Source organism: Alosa pseudoharengus, unplaced genomic scaffold (genome assembly GCF_046254945.1).
Source record: "Alosa pseudoharengus isolate Yale_2024_CS ecotype anadromous, Long Island Sound unplaced genomic scaffold, YU_APseudo_1.1 YU_APseudo_1.1_scf_12, whole genome shotgun sequence".
In the NCBI taxonomy this organism is placed as follows: domain Eukaryota; kingdom Metazoa; phylum Chordata; class Actinopteri; order Clupeiformes; family Clupeidae; genus Alosa; species Alosa pseudoharengus.
This window is the reverse complement of record NW_027468587.1, coordinates 24,699,284-24,719,283: the sequence shown is the minus strand read 5'-3', so window position 1 is coordinate 24,719,283 and position 20,000 is coordinate 24,699,284. Positions and strand designations below refer to the sequence as shown.

At 44.4% G+C, this 20,000-nt stretch overlaps 1 protein-coding gene across 1 annotated transcript in view; it reads left to right on the top strand.

The window, feature by feature from the left end:
* The window catches only part of grik2 (glutamate receptor, ionotropic, kainate 2), a 170,486-nt gene that overhangs the window by 49,544 nt on the left and 100,942 nt on the right, over positions 1-20,000 (top strand). Inside the window, exons 2-3 of the mRNA XM_076279486.1 lie at positions 7,895-8,062; positions 10,016-10,273. Coding sequence (XP_076135601.1) covers positions 7,895-8,062; positions 10,016-10,273 — 426 coding nt within the window. The remainder of the gene's footprint in view (positions 1-7,894; positions 8,063-10,015; positions 10,274-20,000) is intronic.

The window sequence follows — 20,000 nt, the reverse complement described above, 5'->3', positions numbered from 1 at the left end:
GATCTGAGCTGTGAATTTTATATTAATCAAACTTTTTTTGGGGGGTGGGTGTTGAAGGGTTGGGGGTTGTACGGTAACATCCATCTCTTTTTTATACTGACATAAATTGAGATAGATGATGTTTCATTGCTGAATCTCCACCCATTCACTATAGTGTGCGCTCTGGTTTCTGTCAAGAGCCCTGAAATGAATGACTAAGCCTACACCATCTGTGTGCCTTACAAGGCAAGATGCCACTGACACTTTAGTCAAGTTGCTACTCTCGTGAGTTGAAGAATAGTGCAGGCAGCATTATAGGCCATCTCTTCTTTACAGGGACTCAACACCTCCTGTGTTTCAGACTTAGTACTTAACCTGCCACCAAACTAGTCTACTTGTGCCATTACTTGTGACATTAGGTGTCAAACTAAGCTTCCAGCTCCTTGACTGAACTTGAATTACCATTCAGAGCAGTCATGCAGTTTTTCCTTTTCATTGTTATCAGTGGCAGGCACGTTTCTCTGAAGCTATCGGAGAGATAGACATCGGCGTGGCGATGAAAAGGATGTGAGGGCTCCGCGTGCAAAGATCAGCCTTCTCATGCCTTTGACAGAGCTCGCGCTTGTGCACTTTCAATGCTGGTTATCTACTCCGAAGCTTGAGCCACTCCTGGTGCACTGTGGGGTGTGGTCTCCTGACTTGATGGGACACCCACCATACACAGATGCACACACACACACTAACACACACACACACACACACACACACATGCAAACAAAGGCATTTCAGCAAACCAAATTGCATTAATACCACTGATCAACTGGATTACTGAACTAATACATCAAAGGCAGCCTCTCCAGCCTTCTGGAGCATAGACTGATCTTGCCAAGATAGTGAGGAGTCTATCAATCGATTGCAGAGCAGTGCGCTGAGGAACAGAGAGAGAGAGGGGGGGGGGGCAGAGAGAGAGAGAGAAGATGATATTTCCCCTAAATCCCCTAATATCTGTTTTTACCGAGTCACCTATCTTTATACAATAATACACTCTCTGAATATTCACCAGTTAGTGTTTTCCTCCACTCAATATTATGAAGTCTCCTCAGAGGATAATTTCAGTGAGGGTGTTCAGGCAGGTATCCACACACACAAACACAGCTGTTTGGTCCCTGCTGCGGCTGCAAAGAATTAGGCCTACTGTGTGTGAGCTTTTAGTTGCTACATCTTTATGCTTTTGTCAGTCAGCATCAGCTAGTAGAAACATTTGCAATCTTGTGTGTAGCTATGTGTATACGACTTAGTTTGTGACAGGGTTACCATTGTAGTATATTCCCCATAAAAAATAATTTCATTTTCCACTGTAGACTACTTATGATATGAGTTATGATTGAGATGTGGGCTATAGTTATGTGTGTGACTATAGCTATGAGTAGACTATAGCTATGTGTGTAAGTGTGACTATAGCTATGAGTGGACTATAGCTATGTGTGTGAGTGTGACTATAGCTATGAGTGGACTATAGCTATGTGTGTGAGTGTGACTATAGCTATGAGTGGACTATAGCTATGTGTGTAAGTGTGACTATAGCTATGAGTGGACTATAGCTATGTGTGTGAGTGTGACTATAGCTATGAGTGGACTATAGCTATGTGTGTGAGTGTGACTATAGCTATGAGTGGACTATAGCTATGTGTGTGAGTGTGACTATAGCTATGAGTGGACTATAGCTATGTGTGTGAGTGTGACTATAGCTGGGTGATTCTCCAACTATGGTACTTTTTCTGTCCTTGACATATATTTAAAAAAATAAAAAACATTTCTACTTTTTTATTTTTTTCACACTTACTACATATTTAGGGGAACCTATATATAAAAAAATCATTGTTCAATTATGTTGTTTTTTATAAAATATAAGACATTTTATATGCGTTTTTTACTATTTTGCCTCTGTCCCTAGGCCAGACTTTGGGTCTTCGACCTTATCTCACTTAAAATCTAATACTGATATAATTTTAAATTCAAACAGAAAGTATGCATTATAACCCAATTCATTCAAATCTACTATTTGTTTTTATATTTCTTTTTCGATTTGGCATATTTTAAACATGTTAAACACTTGTCCCTTGGGTTCACCGTCATTTCCACACCTCTGCATAAAATGCAATCCCAGGCTCAGTATTCTAGATTTGTATACTCATTAACCATAGCAACTGACACTCCAGAGGGATCCACATGGCTGAATGAAAGAATGATCCCAGCAGAGGTTAATACATAGGAGATATATCAAGGTAAATATGAGAAATACCGCGAGTATGTTTATTGTACGTCATTTCAGAACCGCTCATAATTCATTCCGATGGGAAAAATTCTGGATTTTTACCATTTCATTAGGTGTAATTTGAGATTATTTAATGCTAACTCTAAAACTAACACTAACAGGCTAGTCAAACATGAGATATTAGAGGGAAAGTGGGAAAATGTCATTTCCACGACCGTCTTTTCCACATCTGTCTCCATGGTAGTGATAGGTAGACAGGTTGGCTTGTTTTTGTTCGGTTGTGGAAATGACCATTGCTTTTGCCATTGTCTGGAAAAATGTCAAAAAATACATATTATTCCATAAAAATCAGCACAGCCAACTTCAGGGCAGGCATCTAGGCATACTGGGGAAACAAATTATGCCAGTAATATTTTAATTAAAAATGTTTCATTTTCTGAAAATGTTCAGGTCCAAAAAGTACCATAGTTGGAGAATCACCCAGCTATGAGTGGACTATAGCTATGTGTGTGAGTGAGACTATAGCTATGAGTGGACTATAGCTATGTGTGTGAGTGTGACTATAGCTATGAGTGGACTATAGCTATGTGTGTGAGTGAGACTATAGCTATGAGTGGACTATAGCTATGTGTGTGAGTGTGACTATAGCTATGAGTGTGAGTGTGACTATAGCTATGTGTGTGAGTGTGACTATAGCTATGTGTGTGAGTGTGACTATAGCTATGTGTGTGAGTGTGACTATAGCTATGAGTGGACTATAGCTATGTGTGTGAGTGAGACTATAGCTATGTGTGTGAGTGTGACTATAGCTATGAGTGGACTATAGCTATGTGTGTGAGTGAGACTATAGCTATGTGTGTGAGTGTGACTATAGCTATGTGTGTGAGTGTGACTATAGCTATGTGTGTGAGTGTGACTATAGCTATGAGTGGACTATAGCTATGTGTGTGAGTGTGACTATAGCTATGTGTGTGAGTGTGACTATAGCTATGAGTGGACTATAGCTATGTGTGTGAGTGTGACTATAGCTATGAGTAGACTATAGCTATGTGTGTGAGTGAGACTATAGCTATGTGTGTGAGTGTGACTATAGCTATGTGTGTGAGTGTGACTATAGCTATGAGTGGACTATAGCTATGAGTGGACTATAGCTATGTGTGTGAGTGTGACTATAGCTATGTGTGTGAGTGGACTATAGCTATGAGTGGACTATAGCTATGTGTGTGAGTGTGACTATAGCTATGTGTGTGAGTGTGACTATAGCTATGAGTGGACTATAGCTATGAGTGGACTATAGCTATGTGTGTGAGTGTGACTATAGCTATGTGTGGACTATAGCTATGTGTGTGAGTGTGACTATAGCTATGTGTGTGAGTGTGACTATAGCTATGAGTGGACTATAGCTATGTGTGTGAGTGTGACTATAGCTATGTGTGTGAGTGTGACTAGCTATGAGTGGACTATAGCTATGTGTGTGAGTGTGACTATAGCTATGTGTGTGAGTGTGACTATAGCTATGTGTGTGAGTGAGACTATAGCTATGTCCATGGTGGCCTGTATCCTGCTGCACTGTGACTGGTGGCTTTGGGGCCTATTAAACCATGCTGGCTATCCCTCCCTATTTTAGGCAGCATCTGGTCTGATCAATGCCATCTCAGTATTGATCTGTGTTTGCTGTAATCTCGTTGTGATCTGAACAGATTGATCAGTTTACAGTGTATTGCTCATATTGTAGTTTGAGGGGAGGTAAACAAATCTATGCGTTCTCTTGGTTCCTCATGCGACTGGGGATTATTTGCAGGGGGAATAATCAGGCCTTTTGCACGTTTGAGCTCACTGCTCAAACGGATTGAAAGGAAACTCTACGCTTCGGAAGATAAGTGGCCTTGATCAAGGGGACAGCATTGTGAACACATTGATTGTGCTCGCGGTGTGCGTGTATGATTAATAATTCAGGCAAATGTGCTCAGTGGTGCATTGATTGAGATGCCATGAAGTAGTGTGATTTTGGGGGACAGCGTGTGTGTGTGTGTGTGTGAGAGAGAGAGAGAGAGAGAGGGAGAGAGAGAGAGAGAGAGAGAGAGAGGGAGAGATATACATGTGGAGGAGTCACCCATCACAAAAAGTCATTGAGCATGTTCTCTGATTCAGAATGGCAGCTGATGAGGAGGTTTGAACAGCTATTGAGAACAAAGAGCTATAACAAGGACTCATAACATTGCAACAGTAGTAAGGGGAATAGCAGGGTACCGGTACTAAGAAAAAGCTCGGTCATGATTTAGAATGATATAACAGAATAAAATAACTTTTTTGTGCTTAGTGAGAAAGATTTGATAGAAAAATCTCAATCTCAAGATTATATAATAATCTACTGCACGTCACAGTGCAGTTAAGGTACACTTTAGGTGCCATTTCCCCCCTTTTTTTCTCCTGAGGTCCCGTAGCTTCATTTATTAATGTAGTGTTTTACTATTTCAGCTGCAGGGATCGGTTCAGCTACAGTAATGTAGAGGAGAATTCTCTGCCCAGAAACACTACTTTTGTGCCTTGTGATCTAATTGGCTGGGGAGACACATTTCTGCATGGGTTAAACCTTTTGATTGGTTGTGGGAGCACAATGAGGAGGGCCATGTCAGGTGGTGCTCATTAGAATGCTGGAGATTGGCGGGCCAGGAATGTAGTTCACCGGTCGGTATCCCGACGACAGATTGAGTGTGTGTGTTTGACACGTGTCATGGCGCTCCCCGGTCCCTCTCCTGAGACATGCGTCGCCATGACCCCTACAACCTCGGCTCGTCACCGAGAGAGTCACCGCGTGACCTGGACTAACCTCCCACCACCCCCCTCCCCACCTCCATTTCACAGGCCCATAAAGCCTGTCGGCTGTGCCTGAAGGAGCTCAGCGAGGACTCAGGTCTTTTATGCGCTTTTGTAAGGTGAGGAGTAACAGCTTAATTGGGACATTGTGGCTTTAGCTCAGTTGCTCTCAAACAAAAGGCCACTTTTCTCTCGGAGAGTCTCCACGCCGTGAGGTTCGGCCTGCTGAGAGAAAGCGTGGCTAATCTCTGGCGAGCACAAGGACCTAGTTGCTTGTCATTGGCTGGGATTAAGAGCCAGTCATTTTTGCCCACTAGTCACACATGCGTTCCTCCTCTCATTCTTTCTTTCTTTATTTGTTTCTGTTTTACTTCCTTATTTTCTATATCTATCTATCTTTCTTTCTTACTTTCTTTCTTTCTATCCTTCCTTTTTTCTTTCTTTCTTTCTTTCTCTTTATGTTTGACTCTCTCCTTTTCTTTATTCCTGTTTTCTCCCTCCCTCTTTCTCTCTCTCTTTCTTTTTTTTCTTTCAGCACCACCACCACATTCGTTCCCCTCCTACCTGCAGGTCGGGAGCCTTTTTCATGTTTCTAGGGGCCCGTTTGAAGCTCCTCATCCCCCTCAAACCCCCCACCTCCCTCCATCTCTTTCACCTTCACTCACTCCTTCACCGTCCTCCCTCCAATCATTTATCCCCCTTTTTTTCCGCCCCTGCCCACATGGCATTATCCTCTCAATGCAGCCTTTTTGGAGAGAGAGAGAGAGAGAGAGAGAGAGAGAGAGAGAGCAATTGTCCTCCCTTCTTTGTGAAAGGATGGTTCCAGAACTGCACAGCCTTCCAATTATAGTACATCCTGCTTAACTGATGGTTATTAACGCCTTCAAACTCATTATGACATGCAAACTAGGACTCCCCCATGGGGTGCATACCAATGAGGGGAGGAACTTTGTCTCACTCTTGTTGCCTCCTCACCAGTCTCTTTTCGGATGAGACCTTCCTCACTTTTGTTATGGCCATAAATAATAAATGATAATTAATAGTAGTCCTTCTATAGTCAACTTTATTGGTGATTGTTTGAAGCAGCAGGTGCAGAGCTCTTGACCTAGTAATCAATGAGAAGAGGACACTATTATGATACATTATAGGCCCTCAAGTGCAAAGTCATGCATGAACTAAAGCTATTGTTTGGCGTGTGGGAGCATTGCAGCTGTGCACTTTGCCCACAGTTTAAATTAGGGCTATGTTTGCTGCTGTATTGTAGAATAGGTAAGCTGTAACTGAGATGACACAAACCTTCTATCCTAAAATGATCCCCTAAGTATGACATTAACATATTGGAGAAAAAGAAACAAAGATATATTTCCCTCATTTTGTTTCGTAGAGAAAGAGACAATGCTACCCGCTTCACAAAAAGATCAATACGACACTGTGAAGCAATTTAAACAAAGCTTCGTTGGAAAGGCCCTCCAGGAGTTCTCAAAGTGAGGGGGAGAGAGGATCACACTTAGCAGGAGGTTTTCTCAAAGGCACACCTGCTCACATATTTGTCCTACTTTAGGGTTTATAGAGGAACAAATGTTACATGATGTACCCTCAAACTAAAAGGAAAAAAGAAATGGTAGAATCAACCACAAAAAAGGAAGCAAAAAAGAGACAGACGCAAACAAACTCTCCAGGGTTAGAGAGGATAGTGTCTGGATAGCGAACTTGACGAAAATCTTTGCCTTCAGGCGTCGGGTGGGAGGTGAATCCTATTATGCTGCTAAATGTTTGATTGTGCACAACACGGAGGCCATTTTGGATTCCCTTTTCTCCTGGCAGCAACAAAAGGCACTTGGCTGATGAGTGACTTTCAGGCGCCATGAGATTCTGTGAAAGGAACTCCTTTCCTGCAGACGAGATCACAGAGAACACTCGTCACCGCTGGGCTCCGGCGTCCTGTTCTGAGGAGGGGTGGCCGTGCACGAGTCTGTAAGGTCAAGGTAGAGGTGGCGCAGCAGTGCAGAGAGGCCATTCACACTTGAGTATTATTGAGAGGTTAAAGGGTTGAGCCCTCTGAGCTTAGCATCAAAGGTAAATAAAGCGCAAAGCAAAGCTTTGTGTTGACTTCCAGTGAACTGTGTGTGTGTGTGTGTGTGTGTGTGTGTGTGTGTGGTGCGTGTGTGTGTGTGTGTGTGTGTGTGTGTGTGTGTGTGTGTGTGTGTGTGTGTGTGTGTGTGTGTGTGTGTGTGTGTGTGTGTGTGTGTGTGTGCGTTTGTGCTTGTGTAGGGCAGGGAGCTATATGCCTACCTTAAACAAAACACTTCAATTTCTCTCCTTCTCTCTCACTCACGCTATACTACTCCCTATGGGTTTAATTGATTGATCGGCTGGCCAATAAGGCCACATCAATCAAGGAACTCCCTCTCGCCATAGCAACCCTCATTCATCTGTAGTCTGTCAAAATAACACACAGGAGGCCAGCTTATTTGTAGTGGGCAGACTTTAAAACACGCTCTCCTGCTGTTGGGCAGTGATACACATCTCTCTCTGTGTGTGTATGTGTGTATGTACTGTGTGTGTGTGTGTGTGTGTGTGTGTGTGTGTGTGTGTGTGTGTGTGTGTGTGTTTGTGTGTGTGTGTGTATATTCGGTGCAGCTGGACAGCTGTGTGATGCATTTTCCCCTAAAGAAGATTAATCTTGTGTACTGTTCTTCCACCTAATTGTTTTTCATTAATTTCAGTGTTCACTGGAAGGATTGGCTGACATGGGGCCTTTTTTCTGATTAAACTAACAGCACACTTCTATTTTTCTTCTCTCTCTCTCTCCCTCTCTTTCAGGGGGCATATTTGAATCCATCGAAAGCGGCCCATCAGGTTCGGAAGAACTTGCCTTTAAATTTGCTTTAAATACAATCAACAGGAACAGAACTCTCCTGCCAAACACGACACTCACGTACGACATCCAAAGGATAAACATTCACGACAGCTTCGAAGCCTCCAGGAAGGGTAAGACAGACACCACTTAATTACATTCATTTTTGACAGCACACAAGGCTTGATTTCCCATTTGTTTGTCAGCGTTAGTAAATCTCATTACGACATTTGCAATTCACTTTACTGGAGGGAATCTGGAGAAACTCTAAGACAATGGCTGCTCCATCTTTCTTGATTCTGACTACATCAGCACGTGTCTCATGGTGCTGTATCTTTAAGAGACTTCATACCATGTCGCCTGCAGTGATTTTAACCACCTCTGTGTTGTTATTCTGGCCCACTGAGTGTGGGACCAAATCCATTACTATCAAACAAAGAGACAGTCTCTGTGGCCAGCTCTCTGATAAACACAGAAAACTGATTAGCGTCAGTTAATGAGTCAGCGACAGTAATTCACGGCTGGGTCTCCGCTGGTGGCCCACAGGCAGCTTTATAGACACCAGTAATCTCTGTCTTGTAGGTGTGGATGAAACAGTGGCTGCTCTGTGATGCAGAGATGAAACATGGTCATTTTAAACACAGTGTCACTGGTTTTAGATACCTTTCTTATATAGTTAAAACATGGAGATGGATATGATTGATGATACCATTAAAGGCACACTATACAAGTTTTTTAGCTTAATTTACCTTCATTTAACAGCTTCAGAGTCATTAGAATGGTTATATGACTTTTTTCGGGTTGAATGCTGGCCGTCTCGCTTCCCTCTAGCGCCTGTGAGCGAAAAAAACACCCTTGCAACTGTGGGCCGGCGGGCCGACGGCCTCAGTGTCAGGAAGTATAACGAGTGTAACAAATTGCTTTACTGCATTCAAATACACATACACGCCAGGCACCGGCTAAAAAAAGGTAGCGATGGAGTTTCTCAGACATTTGTCATGACAGAGCCAGCGAGAAAGAAGCAAAAAACGAGAAAGCAGTAAGGAAATTGCCAATACTGCATAGTTTACCATTAAAGGTGTATTATGTTGAGTTGTTGTCAAAAAGGGTATAGAGTTATGGCACAGGTCTAATTATGAAAGCATTATTGTATGTCATAGTCATGTCATAGTCATGTTTGCTAACATGAATATGATTTTCAAGAATCTCCATAGAGTGCTGCTCACTGGGTGCTTGACTAGTATAATCATTCTATGTTTTGTCTTTTTATGTGATTTAATTATTACTTTTTAAACACTTTTATTGCCATTGTATGCCTTTTTGTACTATTACCTTGTGTGTTTTATGTTTTTTTAAGTATTCTTTGACTATTGCCCTTCTATGCTTTTATTAGCTATTCCTGTTTGCTTTTGTTTATGTAAAGCACATTGAATGACCTCTGTATGTGAAATGTGCTATATGTGAAATGTACTATATAAATAGAGTTGACTTGACTTGCTTGAATTTAGATTAGAAAAAAGACCTGAAAATGAAAACAAAGAAGGAGGGTAGATATAGACGTATATTTTACTGAGGACAATAAAATGTTGATTGATTTTAAAGCAGCATTCATGTGTCAGGTAACACACATGCATATATCATCAAGGCTTTGCTACATCAAATAATGTGCTTCCTGTGTTCGAAAAGATTAAAGAATGAGCGTAGCAATTTCATTTCTCAAAGCATTACCAGTGAAATGCAGATGGAAGGACTGAGCAAACAGACTGGATTTTTTAAAAGGCCTTTTCGAGCTGCTAGCATGCGGGAGCCCCGCTCATTCCACAGGGAGCGGTTAAGGGTTCAGAGTCTTGCTCAAGGACACATCAACATCCAGCCAGCAAGAGCCGGCACGACTCCTCCGAGGAGTCCAGCAATTCCCTGACCACCTCTCTTACTTACTTACTGAGCAACTGCCTCCCTCCCTTTAAGCGATGTCAGATTATTTCTCCTGCTCTGTGAATGGAAGCCTCCCAGTGGCCTTGTTCCGTGACAGTCATCTGCCATTTTCTCTCTTCTCTCTCCTCTCTCCCCGCACCCCCATTCCTCAGCATGTGACCAGCTCTCACTAGGCGTGGCGGCCATCTTTGGCCCCTCACACAGCTCCTCGGCCAATGCGGTGCAGTCCATCTGCAATGCCCTGGGCGTCCCCCACATCCAGACCAAGTGGAAGCACCAGGTGTCCGACAACCGGGACTCCTTCTACGTCAGCCTCTACCCGGACTTCTCCTCCCTCAGCAGGGCCATCCTGGACCTGGTGCACTTCTTCAAATGGAAGACTGTCACGGTGGTCTACGATGATAGCACAGGTGATAACACAAGGCTCCTGAAAGGTTTACCGGAGTCAATCTCTGTTCATATAAATTCATCAAAGAGAGATTTGTTTTTGTTCATTGGATCATATTTGATTTTTAAAAAGGTGTCATATTTCACCCGGAATGTTCTGTAGATTTCCCTTCTTAAGTCTATACTGCATATCACTGGCTTCTTTGATGGCATAATGGGACTGATTGAATGGTCCTATATCTGCACTTAGTCCATGCACACACACACACACACACATACATGAATACACGCACACACACACATGCACGCAACCACGCACGCACACACACACACACACACACACACACACACACACACACACACACACACACACACAGCTTAAGTACTGCAGTGCTGAGGTAGCATATGCATAAGTCAGAAGATTGTCAAGTGCCTGCTGACTGCATCTTTTCTGAATATTTTAAGTATGTCAGAGCAGCATAAACTATAAGATGCACTGTACAGGGGAGTGTTCATGAGGATTGTAATGGTATCATCCATTAGGGACTTTTTTTTATAAAGATAGATAATGGCTGCTTGTATCTTTAGCTTCAGTGCGGTGCTGAGGAAAGCAGCAGATGAGGTGGCAGCATTTCTAAACAGCACAATCCACCGTGGCCACCACAGAACAGCAGGCCTGCTGAGCCGCCCGGTGGTTCCCCCTGCCCGCCCGTGCCCGTTTGGACGGGTACAGCATGTCCCCTTTCCCGCCTGAGTGATCCGGCCTCAGGGGCAGGAGGGCTACACCAACCCCCCCCCCCCCCCCCGCAGCCCGCAGGTTCGCTGTCCTGGCCAGTGCTCCCGGCTGACAGGCCGTGGCGAAGCAGTGGGCGCCGCCGTGGCCCTAAGCAGCCAGGGGCATGTGTGCCATATGCCAGGGGTCGACAGCGGAGCCAGCGCCAGGAGTGACGGCCAGATTACCCGCCCCTCCCTTCGCCTCTCCTCCCCCTCCCCCCTCCCTCTCCGTCCCCTCCCTTCCTCTCGGTCGAGCTGCTCGTGCTGCCTCATCAAAGGGCCTTAATGGGACAGCAGGCCTCTGCCTCAGTAGCCCCTCCGCTGCTTACAGCATCTCTGCTGGAGAACTCAGAGGGACGCAGCCAGCGGGAGTTTGGGAGGAAAGCGAAAGTGTTTAGACAGTTTAACAGTGTTGAATTTCACATCAGTGCACTGCGATGGCTGGCCTAGTCTGAGGCAGACAAATATCACTTTATTGCACTCACTCAAACTGACAACTGATCCACAAGTCAGGCTCTAACATTCATTAGATATAGAATGATATTTGCAACAGACAGCATATACAGTACATCGGATGTATATGTCGGATTCCTTATCGTACCATTATCACTCTGAAAACTACATTTTGACTCAGTTCAACCCAGCCAAGTCATCTTGTTGTTTTGACTGAGTTAGGCAATGTCAACCTGTGTTTGCACTTGTAATAAATTGGACACTACACTACACATAACTTAACTGAGTCAAAACAACAAAAGGACATCTCTTCAGTCAGAAAATATTTTTTATTCAGTTCAGTCAGCAAATATTTTTTTTTTTTATACTGTGCTATGGGATATGGGTATGAGCTTACAAAGTGAACACACCCACTCCAGCAGGCTAGGGCCCATCAGGACAAGCCCTGCCAGAGAGAGAGAGAGAGAGAGAGAGAGAGAGAGAGAGAGGCTGGGGCATCCCCACATCCATAGGAAACAATAACTGGGGTAATTGGATTGGTTGGGGAGGCTGGGACTGTCTCTCATTTTCACTCTGGATATGAGCTAGACACGGCGCCTGCCTCCTCTCCCGGCTCACAGCGGAGTGTGCCATCTGTTAGCTGGTGTCACTGGCTATATGATCCCTTTACAGCGCTTAGCTTGTGCAAGGCACCTTATGTTTCCTAATGTCAGTGACCCTGTTATTCCTTATGTTATGCCATTTAGCATATGATGGCTTACAGTATGTTATGCCATTTAGCATATGATGGCTTACAGTATGTTATGCCATTTAGCATACAGTATGATCGCTTACAGTATGTCATGCCATTTAGCTGATGTTGTCCTGGGCACTGGGCATTTGTTGCCCTATGTTATGTCAGTGATCATATGATCCCTTATTTTATGCCATACACCATATGATCCCTTATGTCACTGGGCATTTGTTGCCTTATGTTATGTCAGTTACCATATGATCCCTTATGTCACTGGGCATGTGTTGCCTTATGTTATATCAGTTACCATATGATTCCTTATGTCACTGGGCATGTGTTGCCTTATGTTATGTCAGTTACCATATGATTCCTTATGTCACTGGGCATGTGTTGCCTTATGTTATGTCAGTTACCATATGATTCCTTATGTTATGTCACAGGTGGTCGGGGCGGGAGGGGGGGGGGGGGTGCTGGTCATATGATCGTTATGTCAGTTACTATGTGACCCATTGTGTTCTGTAAGTGACCACACATTTCTGGGACTAGTCAGAGTACCACACAGATGTACCACACCACACACACACACACACACACACACACACACACACACATACAGACCACACACATACACACATACACACACACACACACACACACACACACACACACACACACACACACACACACACACACGCATAGACCACACACACACACACACACACACACACACACACACAGAGAAACACACACACACTGTACTGGTCAGTGAAGATGTAGATGCTGTCTGGTACTGCTCTTTCGTCAGGCAGTGTGTGAGCTGGTGAGAAGAAAATGACAAAAAAAACAAATATTTTGGCTTCCATGAGGGTTAGTAAGACAGCTCTGCTGGGCTAGGCTTGTGAGGCTTTTGAGTGTGTGTGTGTGTGTGTGTGTGTGTGTGTGTGTGTGTGTGTGTGTGTGTGTGTGTGTGAATATGGGGGGGTTGTGTTTATGTGGGTGCAGTGTTGATTATTTGTTCTTTCCTTCGTCCTGTCTCTGGTCCTGTCTCAATCACTTTCTCTCCAGCCTTTCTCCTTCTCCCCTCTCCCTCTCCTTCACTCGGCCGCCGCAGAGAGTGACAGCTTAACTGCCCTCCTCATTGCCTTTATGGGCCAGGCACTGCGACAACATCTCAGCCAGCCCACATAGCACACACTGGGGTCAGGGAAAGGCTAGTCGGGCTACTTGCACCCCCCCCCCAAAAAAAAAAAAAAAAAAACAAACAAACAAAAAAAAAGCTGCTTGATTTTTTTGGTGCTGCCCTAATCTGTCATGGGGATCTTTGTATTTGTGCCATTAAAGCCCAGCCGTGTCCTGAGGGAATTGTAGTGCTGTTGACACACAGCACAGTCGACAATAAAAACTGGAATTGAATGTAGAAAACAGCTCCTTTTAGTGTGTTTCGACCCCTCAGCAGGAAGGTAATTTACTGTGTGCCCGGTGCGTGTAATTTCTTTATGGCGTCGTGTTTGACCCATGTAAGCCTGACATTTTTTTAATTGCGTTAGTTGAAAGGTCACTTTAGACCTAGGAGAATAGCAGCTTGTTCACTCAAGAGTGTCTGATTGTATGGCTGCCATCATAAAGGATTTATGGCATGAAGGTACGTGGGGAAAACTTTTCACACTTTGTTTTCACAGTTTGTGTTTAGGATGGAAACTAGATGTACCGCATAAATATGACCGCTGCTCAGTCCTGCACATTCGCTCACAAAAATGAATCACGCTTGTCAATTTGTCTCCATTTCCTACTCCATCCTCTACTCTAAAATTTCCCTCGGAATGAATAAAGTATCTATCTATCTATATATCTATCTATCTATCTATCTATCTATATACTCTTGCAACTGTTTAGTTGTATATGTAAAAATGAGTGTGTGCATGTGTGCATTTGCTTTTGTGTACTACAGTATGTGTGTTTCTCTGTGTGTGTCTGTGTGTTCGCTTGTGAGTGTGCGTATGTGTGTGTGTGTCGGTTAAGGGGGGTTATGGTGTGTTTGCGCGTGTGTGTGAGTCTGTGTGTGCGTGCGTGTGCATGCATTCGTGTCTGAATGTGTGTGTGTGTGTGTGTGTGTGTGTTTATATGCATGATTGTGTGTGTGTGTGTGTGTGTGTGTGTGTGTGTGTGTGTGTGTGTGTGTGTGCGTGTGTGTGTGTTTACAGTATGTTTGTTAATTTTGTTAATTCATTTATTGTATTGCCCTTAATGGAAGAAATTCCAGGTTAATCATACACATTTGGTGCAGTTCAGATATCTTAACCAAAGATAAGGGTGATTAAAGTGGTATATTGTTGCATTTTCATTTTTGTGGGATGGGGCGGTGCAAATCACAAAGGAGTGGTTATGGGTTACATTGATACATACTATAACATACTATAAAAACTAGATGTACCGCAGAGCGGTACAAAATATGACCGCCGCCCAGTCCAGCACATTTTTTCCACAAAAAATAAATCACGCTGAAAGGCCTATATGATTCTAACTGTCTCACTAAATTGCATTAGCCACACTTAATTCTCACTGGTATCTGCTAGACAACAAGTACCAAAACATGATTAGTTCATAGATTTCACATGTAAAATTAATTTTATACAACCCCACCCCCATCTTGCCTGTTCATAATTCTGAGAAATTCTTGAATTGTGTGCATGTGTGCGTGTACACGTTTATGTTTATGTGTGTGGGTGTGTGTGTGTGTGCGTGCGTGCTTGTGTGTTTGCCTGGGTATGTGTGTTTGTGCATGTGCATGCATGCGTACATATGTCTACTGTGAGAGTATGTGTCATACGTATGATTACTGTGAATGTATGTGTGTGCGTTTGTATCTGTTTATGCACATGTGTGCACATGAAATGGGTTAACATGACCCCTGGAGGCAAACATACGGAAAAAATTGGTCATCCTAGGCACTACGGTTCTCAAGATATTCACAGAAAACTGTGTCTGCCCTACCCTCCTTTCGGGGGGTCCAGTACAGCGGGGGGGCTACAGGGGGGCTACGACGGTTCCATGCTATCCATGTGGGGTTACATGCCCAGCAAGTTTCGTGTACCCCAGTCTTTCAGTGTCCCGGGAATCTTGTTGTGTACGGTCACTAAATGTACACATAAATTATTTTATTGTAAGGCCCCCCATGAACGAAAGTTCACAAAACTTGGCATGCATTCGGAGGGTGGCATAATGATCCTACACTTTCAATTTCGTGCAGTTTTGACCATGTCAGCCAGAGATATTGTGATGAAAACACCTCATTTTTTGCTTTTTCATTTTTAACTATGTGGCGCTATACATGAAATAAGTGGTAATGGGATGGGTTGACATGCCCCCTTAAGACCAACATACAAAAAAAGGTGGACCTCCTAGGCCCTACCGTTCTCGAGATATTCACAGAAAACTGTGTCTGCCCTACCCTCCTTTCGGGGGGTGCAGTCCAGCGGGGGGGCTACAGATCAAAACGAAAAACGATGATTCCATGCTATCCATACGGGGTTACATGCCCATCAAGTTTCTTCTACCCCGGTCTTTCAGTGTCCCGGGAATCATTGACGGAAATTTGGACATGCTAAAAAGAAAAAAAAAAAAAAGAAAAAAAATCTGACTAAACCTATATGACCGCCGCTTCGCTGCGCGGCGGTCATAATTATGTCATCTTGGGTGCCACAGTTCGGGTAATTATTTAGGAAAAACTGCATTTTTCAGGTTTTGGGAGCCCAGCGGGACTAAACAAAAATGTTCTGTAAAATTTTAGTGGGGCTTCATGCCCACCAAGTTTTGTGTGCCCTGGTGTTTCGGTGTCCTGGAAATCGTTGACCAAAAATTCAGAAAGTTGATGACGGGAAAAACTCCTATATGACCGCTATGATATCTATGCTAGCGATGGTCATAATAAATATTTTAAGAAATACAAAACAACTAAATGACACGAGTTAAATAAGATTGCACATATGATTATTTTTTGAGAGCTGGTGTCAGTGACATTCCATACTATTCCATCTTGTGCAGTGATTCAGCTATCAGGTAGGCTAGGATACGTCCTGTATAGTTAACTAGTTGTTACATTAGATTTTTAACAGCCAGCCGTCAGGATCTGACATAGATACTGTAACCTAAACAATTACAGATAAACAGGCACAGACATGGAGAAAACTACTAACAGCTCTGGACGATGGCAAATCCAGCTAACTGTAGCCCCAGAGATGAGCAACCACTAGGTTAGCATGATGCAAACTTCTGGTTACATCTGCATTAGGAGTGCTAGCGGCTAGTGCGGTCATAATAATCTTGATTCATGAATGTATAGGTATGAGTATAATCAGTTTCATAACAGTGTGTATGTGTGTGTATGTTTTAGTGTGTGTGTTTCCAAGCACAATTTTAGAACCTGCCTCTAGGTGTTTTGCCCTGTAGGTGTTGATGCTTCCTCTATAAATAGGCCTATGGTAGTACCAGTTGAGGCACCATAAATAGTTTGCACAATGAAAAAATAGATTAATTATATCCATTTGAGTATGTTTGTTTGTGTGTGTGTGTGTGTGTGTGTGTGTGTGTGTGTGTGTGTGTGTGTGTGTGTGTGTGTGTGTGTGTGTGTGTGTGTGTGTGTGTGTGAGAGAGAGCGTGTGTGTGTGAGTGTGTGTGTGTGTGTGTGTGTGTGTGTTGTGTATGTGTGCTTGTGCTTGTGTGTGTGTAGTGGCTGGTGGGGTGCGTGCATGAATTTCTGGTTCCTGTGTTTGCGTTTGCGTTTTTAGCATTTGGCCCCTGAGCGCTCAGAAGGTGTCTATGTTTGTTAGCCACCGTGGGTTTATATCATAAGTTCGCTCAAGCAGAGAAGCCTATAAACGCATTTCAAAATCTGCTAAGAGCCTGAATTGAAGTGAGCAGCGCTGGAGCGCACCCAGACTCTCCCAAGACCCCTCCAGTAATCTGTTTCAATTTGATCTGTGCGACTGCTCCACACCGGCAGCCGTACTCACAGTAATGAAGGGCCTAGCCCATCAGGCGCTCCACTTCTGCTCCGCAGATTCTTTAGAGAGTCGTGTGTGCTTCTATCCTCTTGCCACCCAACCCCCACCCCCCACCGCTGTCTTTACATTGCTTCAAGTGCCATACTAATTTCAGTTTTTGCCGCTTCACCATAATAAGTGCTGCGATCGCTCTCGCCTCGGGAAATAGCGTTTGGATATAGGCACGCCGATGATTACTATTTGCTATGCTGTTTTTTTATTACTGCTGTAGGATTTCTATTTTTTTGTCCTTCATGTTTCTCTTTTTTGTCTTTGTCCTTTGGAGGAGAGATTTTGTTTTGCAATAATGTCGGGGCTCTCATGGAAGGATTAAACTTTTCATCTGCTCCTATTAGATTGTCATCGGAGAGAAAACAAAGCAAAAAAAAAAAAAAAAAAACAACAAAACAAGAAATACCTAGAGCTTAAATTCTTAGTCCTCTGTATATTTTATCCTAATGCCCAAGCATGCTTGTGCTTCATGGTGTCTGGCGTATCAAGATGGCACACAAATGTTAATTAATGCGGCGCATCTGTGAGCGGCTTTGACAAGGTGTTCGAGAGCGAGCAGGCAGCCTGCGCCGCCTGAGCAGCAGATGTTCCCTCGGACACACCCGCCGAGTGCCGAGCGCGTTCCCTAGAACGTGGCCAAGCTCAGGCGTCACCCCCACTGCTCAGCTCTTGGAAGTCCTCTCTTTACCCTCCGCCATCAACGATAAAAACGCTCCGTCGGATTAGTCAGCCACTTGCCGACCGCTCGACTTTTACAAGGCCATGGAGGCGAATAACAAGGGAGAGAGACCAGATGTGTAAGGCTGTGTGAGCGTGTGAGTTATTCCTACAAATATGGAATGTCATTTGCGTTTTGCCAGTGATGCTGTTAAAACCTTTGGCCAGAAACCGTTTTTAATCTTACTTCAATTTGTTCGGCACGTTTAATCAGACATAAATAAGCGGGTGTGTTTGACCCCGTGGGCCACATTAACCTTGGTTGCTCTGTCAAGAGCTCCCTGCATTATTACAAGACGCCCCCTATCCCACAATCCTCCGCTGTCCCATGATGCACTTGTAAAGAAATCACAGGAGGAGGAGGACACACGTTCTGAGGCTGTCCCTGGGTAGCACTAGCACACCACCTACACAGAAGAGCCACATCTCTGGCCGCATCGCTGAAGTGTGCTTGTTGCCGTCTTGAAGGGATTTTGTTTTCTTTGGGAGCACTTGAGCGATGCGGTCCAGGCGGATATTTATCACAGGCTGATACGTTTCATGCTCAGGAGGCCCCCTGACAGACTGCTAATAAACGCTTTGAAGGGAATGAAATATTCATGCAAAGTTAAATGCAGATCCAGCAACGGTCTGAAGGCATTAGTAGCCAGTCAGTGCAGATCACCACTGACAGTAGCATTTCACCTTCACTCTCTTTCTTGTTCTCTCTCTCTCTCTCTCTCTCTCTCTCTCTCTCACTCAGGGCGCTCTTGCCCTGTGAGCTCTCCCAAATGTGTAGAGAAGAAAACAAGTGTGAGGGTGGAGAGGAGTAGCCACAAGCAAAGAAGAGAAGAGAACTTGAAATGAGAGGAGGTTGCCGCAGTAGTTGGCCTTGTGTTGTGATGTAGTGCAATGTACAGAAGCACAGTGGTAGATTTTGGACTTAAACATCAGTGTACCAGAGTTAGGACTTCTTATACTTTCACAGCAGTCTGTGGGGAAAAAATGCATTCCAAATTCTTCAAAACCATTCACACTTCCTAAAAGGATCATGTCTTAAATAGTGCAAATTACATTTTTAGTCCATGTAAATATGTCTTCATTACTACCTGCATTGAAATAGATAGCTACTACATCTGCAATAGTTACACTATGAATCAGCAGTCCAGTGTTGTTTTTATTTAGTTTTTTTCAGTCCAGTGTTGTTGTTTTTTCAGTCCAGTGTTGTTGTTTTTTCCCCCCGTTTGTCATACCCATCTGAATGTACGGTAGATAATGTTAGCATGGCTGCTTCCAGCTGGACCCAGATGGTGTGAATGCCATTAGTGATGCACAGATTCTATGATGTCTGTAGCTGCTGCTGCGAGTGACCTTCTTGCCTTTAGTATAGCTGATGACCCATCGGCAGAGTGCGCAAGGGCCACCCCCGCTGTGCTGTGTCACTGGGCTACTCACTGAGCCTCCGAGTGGCTGTGCGTGGCTGTCTGTCTGGCCGAAGGAGGAGGAGGAGGAGGAGAGGGGGGTTCTGGCCGCTAAAACGGCGCCGTGGGCCGAGAGAGACCCGCAGCGCGCTGCCCGCTCAAGCGGAGCGCGGGAATAAAACAAATAGCGCCACCAGCCAAAAAAGAGGCGGCAGGGGAGCGGCCGCCGGAGGAGAGGAAAACATCTGGCTGCTCCTCCATCCCTCACGCTGGAACGAGGGAGGAAGGAGGGAGGGGGCAGGGAGGGAAGGGTGGAGGTGGGGCGGGGTGGTGGGGGGGGGGGTGGGGTGGTTGGGGTTGATGTTGTTGTCTTTCTCTGCATTTGCTGGAGGAGGTGCTGAAGCGAAGCCTATTGCAGTGGGGACCGCTGAGAGTTGCACACAGCCGCGCTTTCTAACGTAGGCAGCGTCATGCGATTCAGTGGTCAAACGTCGGGTCATTGGGAGAGGCTGGAAAGGCCTGGCTTGTAGGAATCAGAACAGTGACCTTCACAGGGGCCATTGATCTTTACAGGTATCAGTCAGGCAGGGACACAGTGCTGAGCCTTTAGATAAGAGCTTAA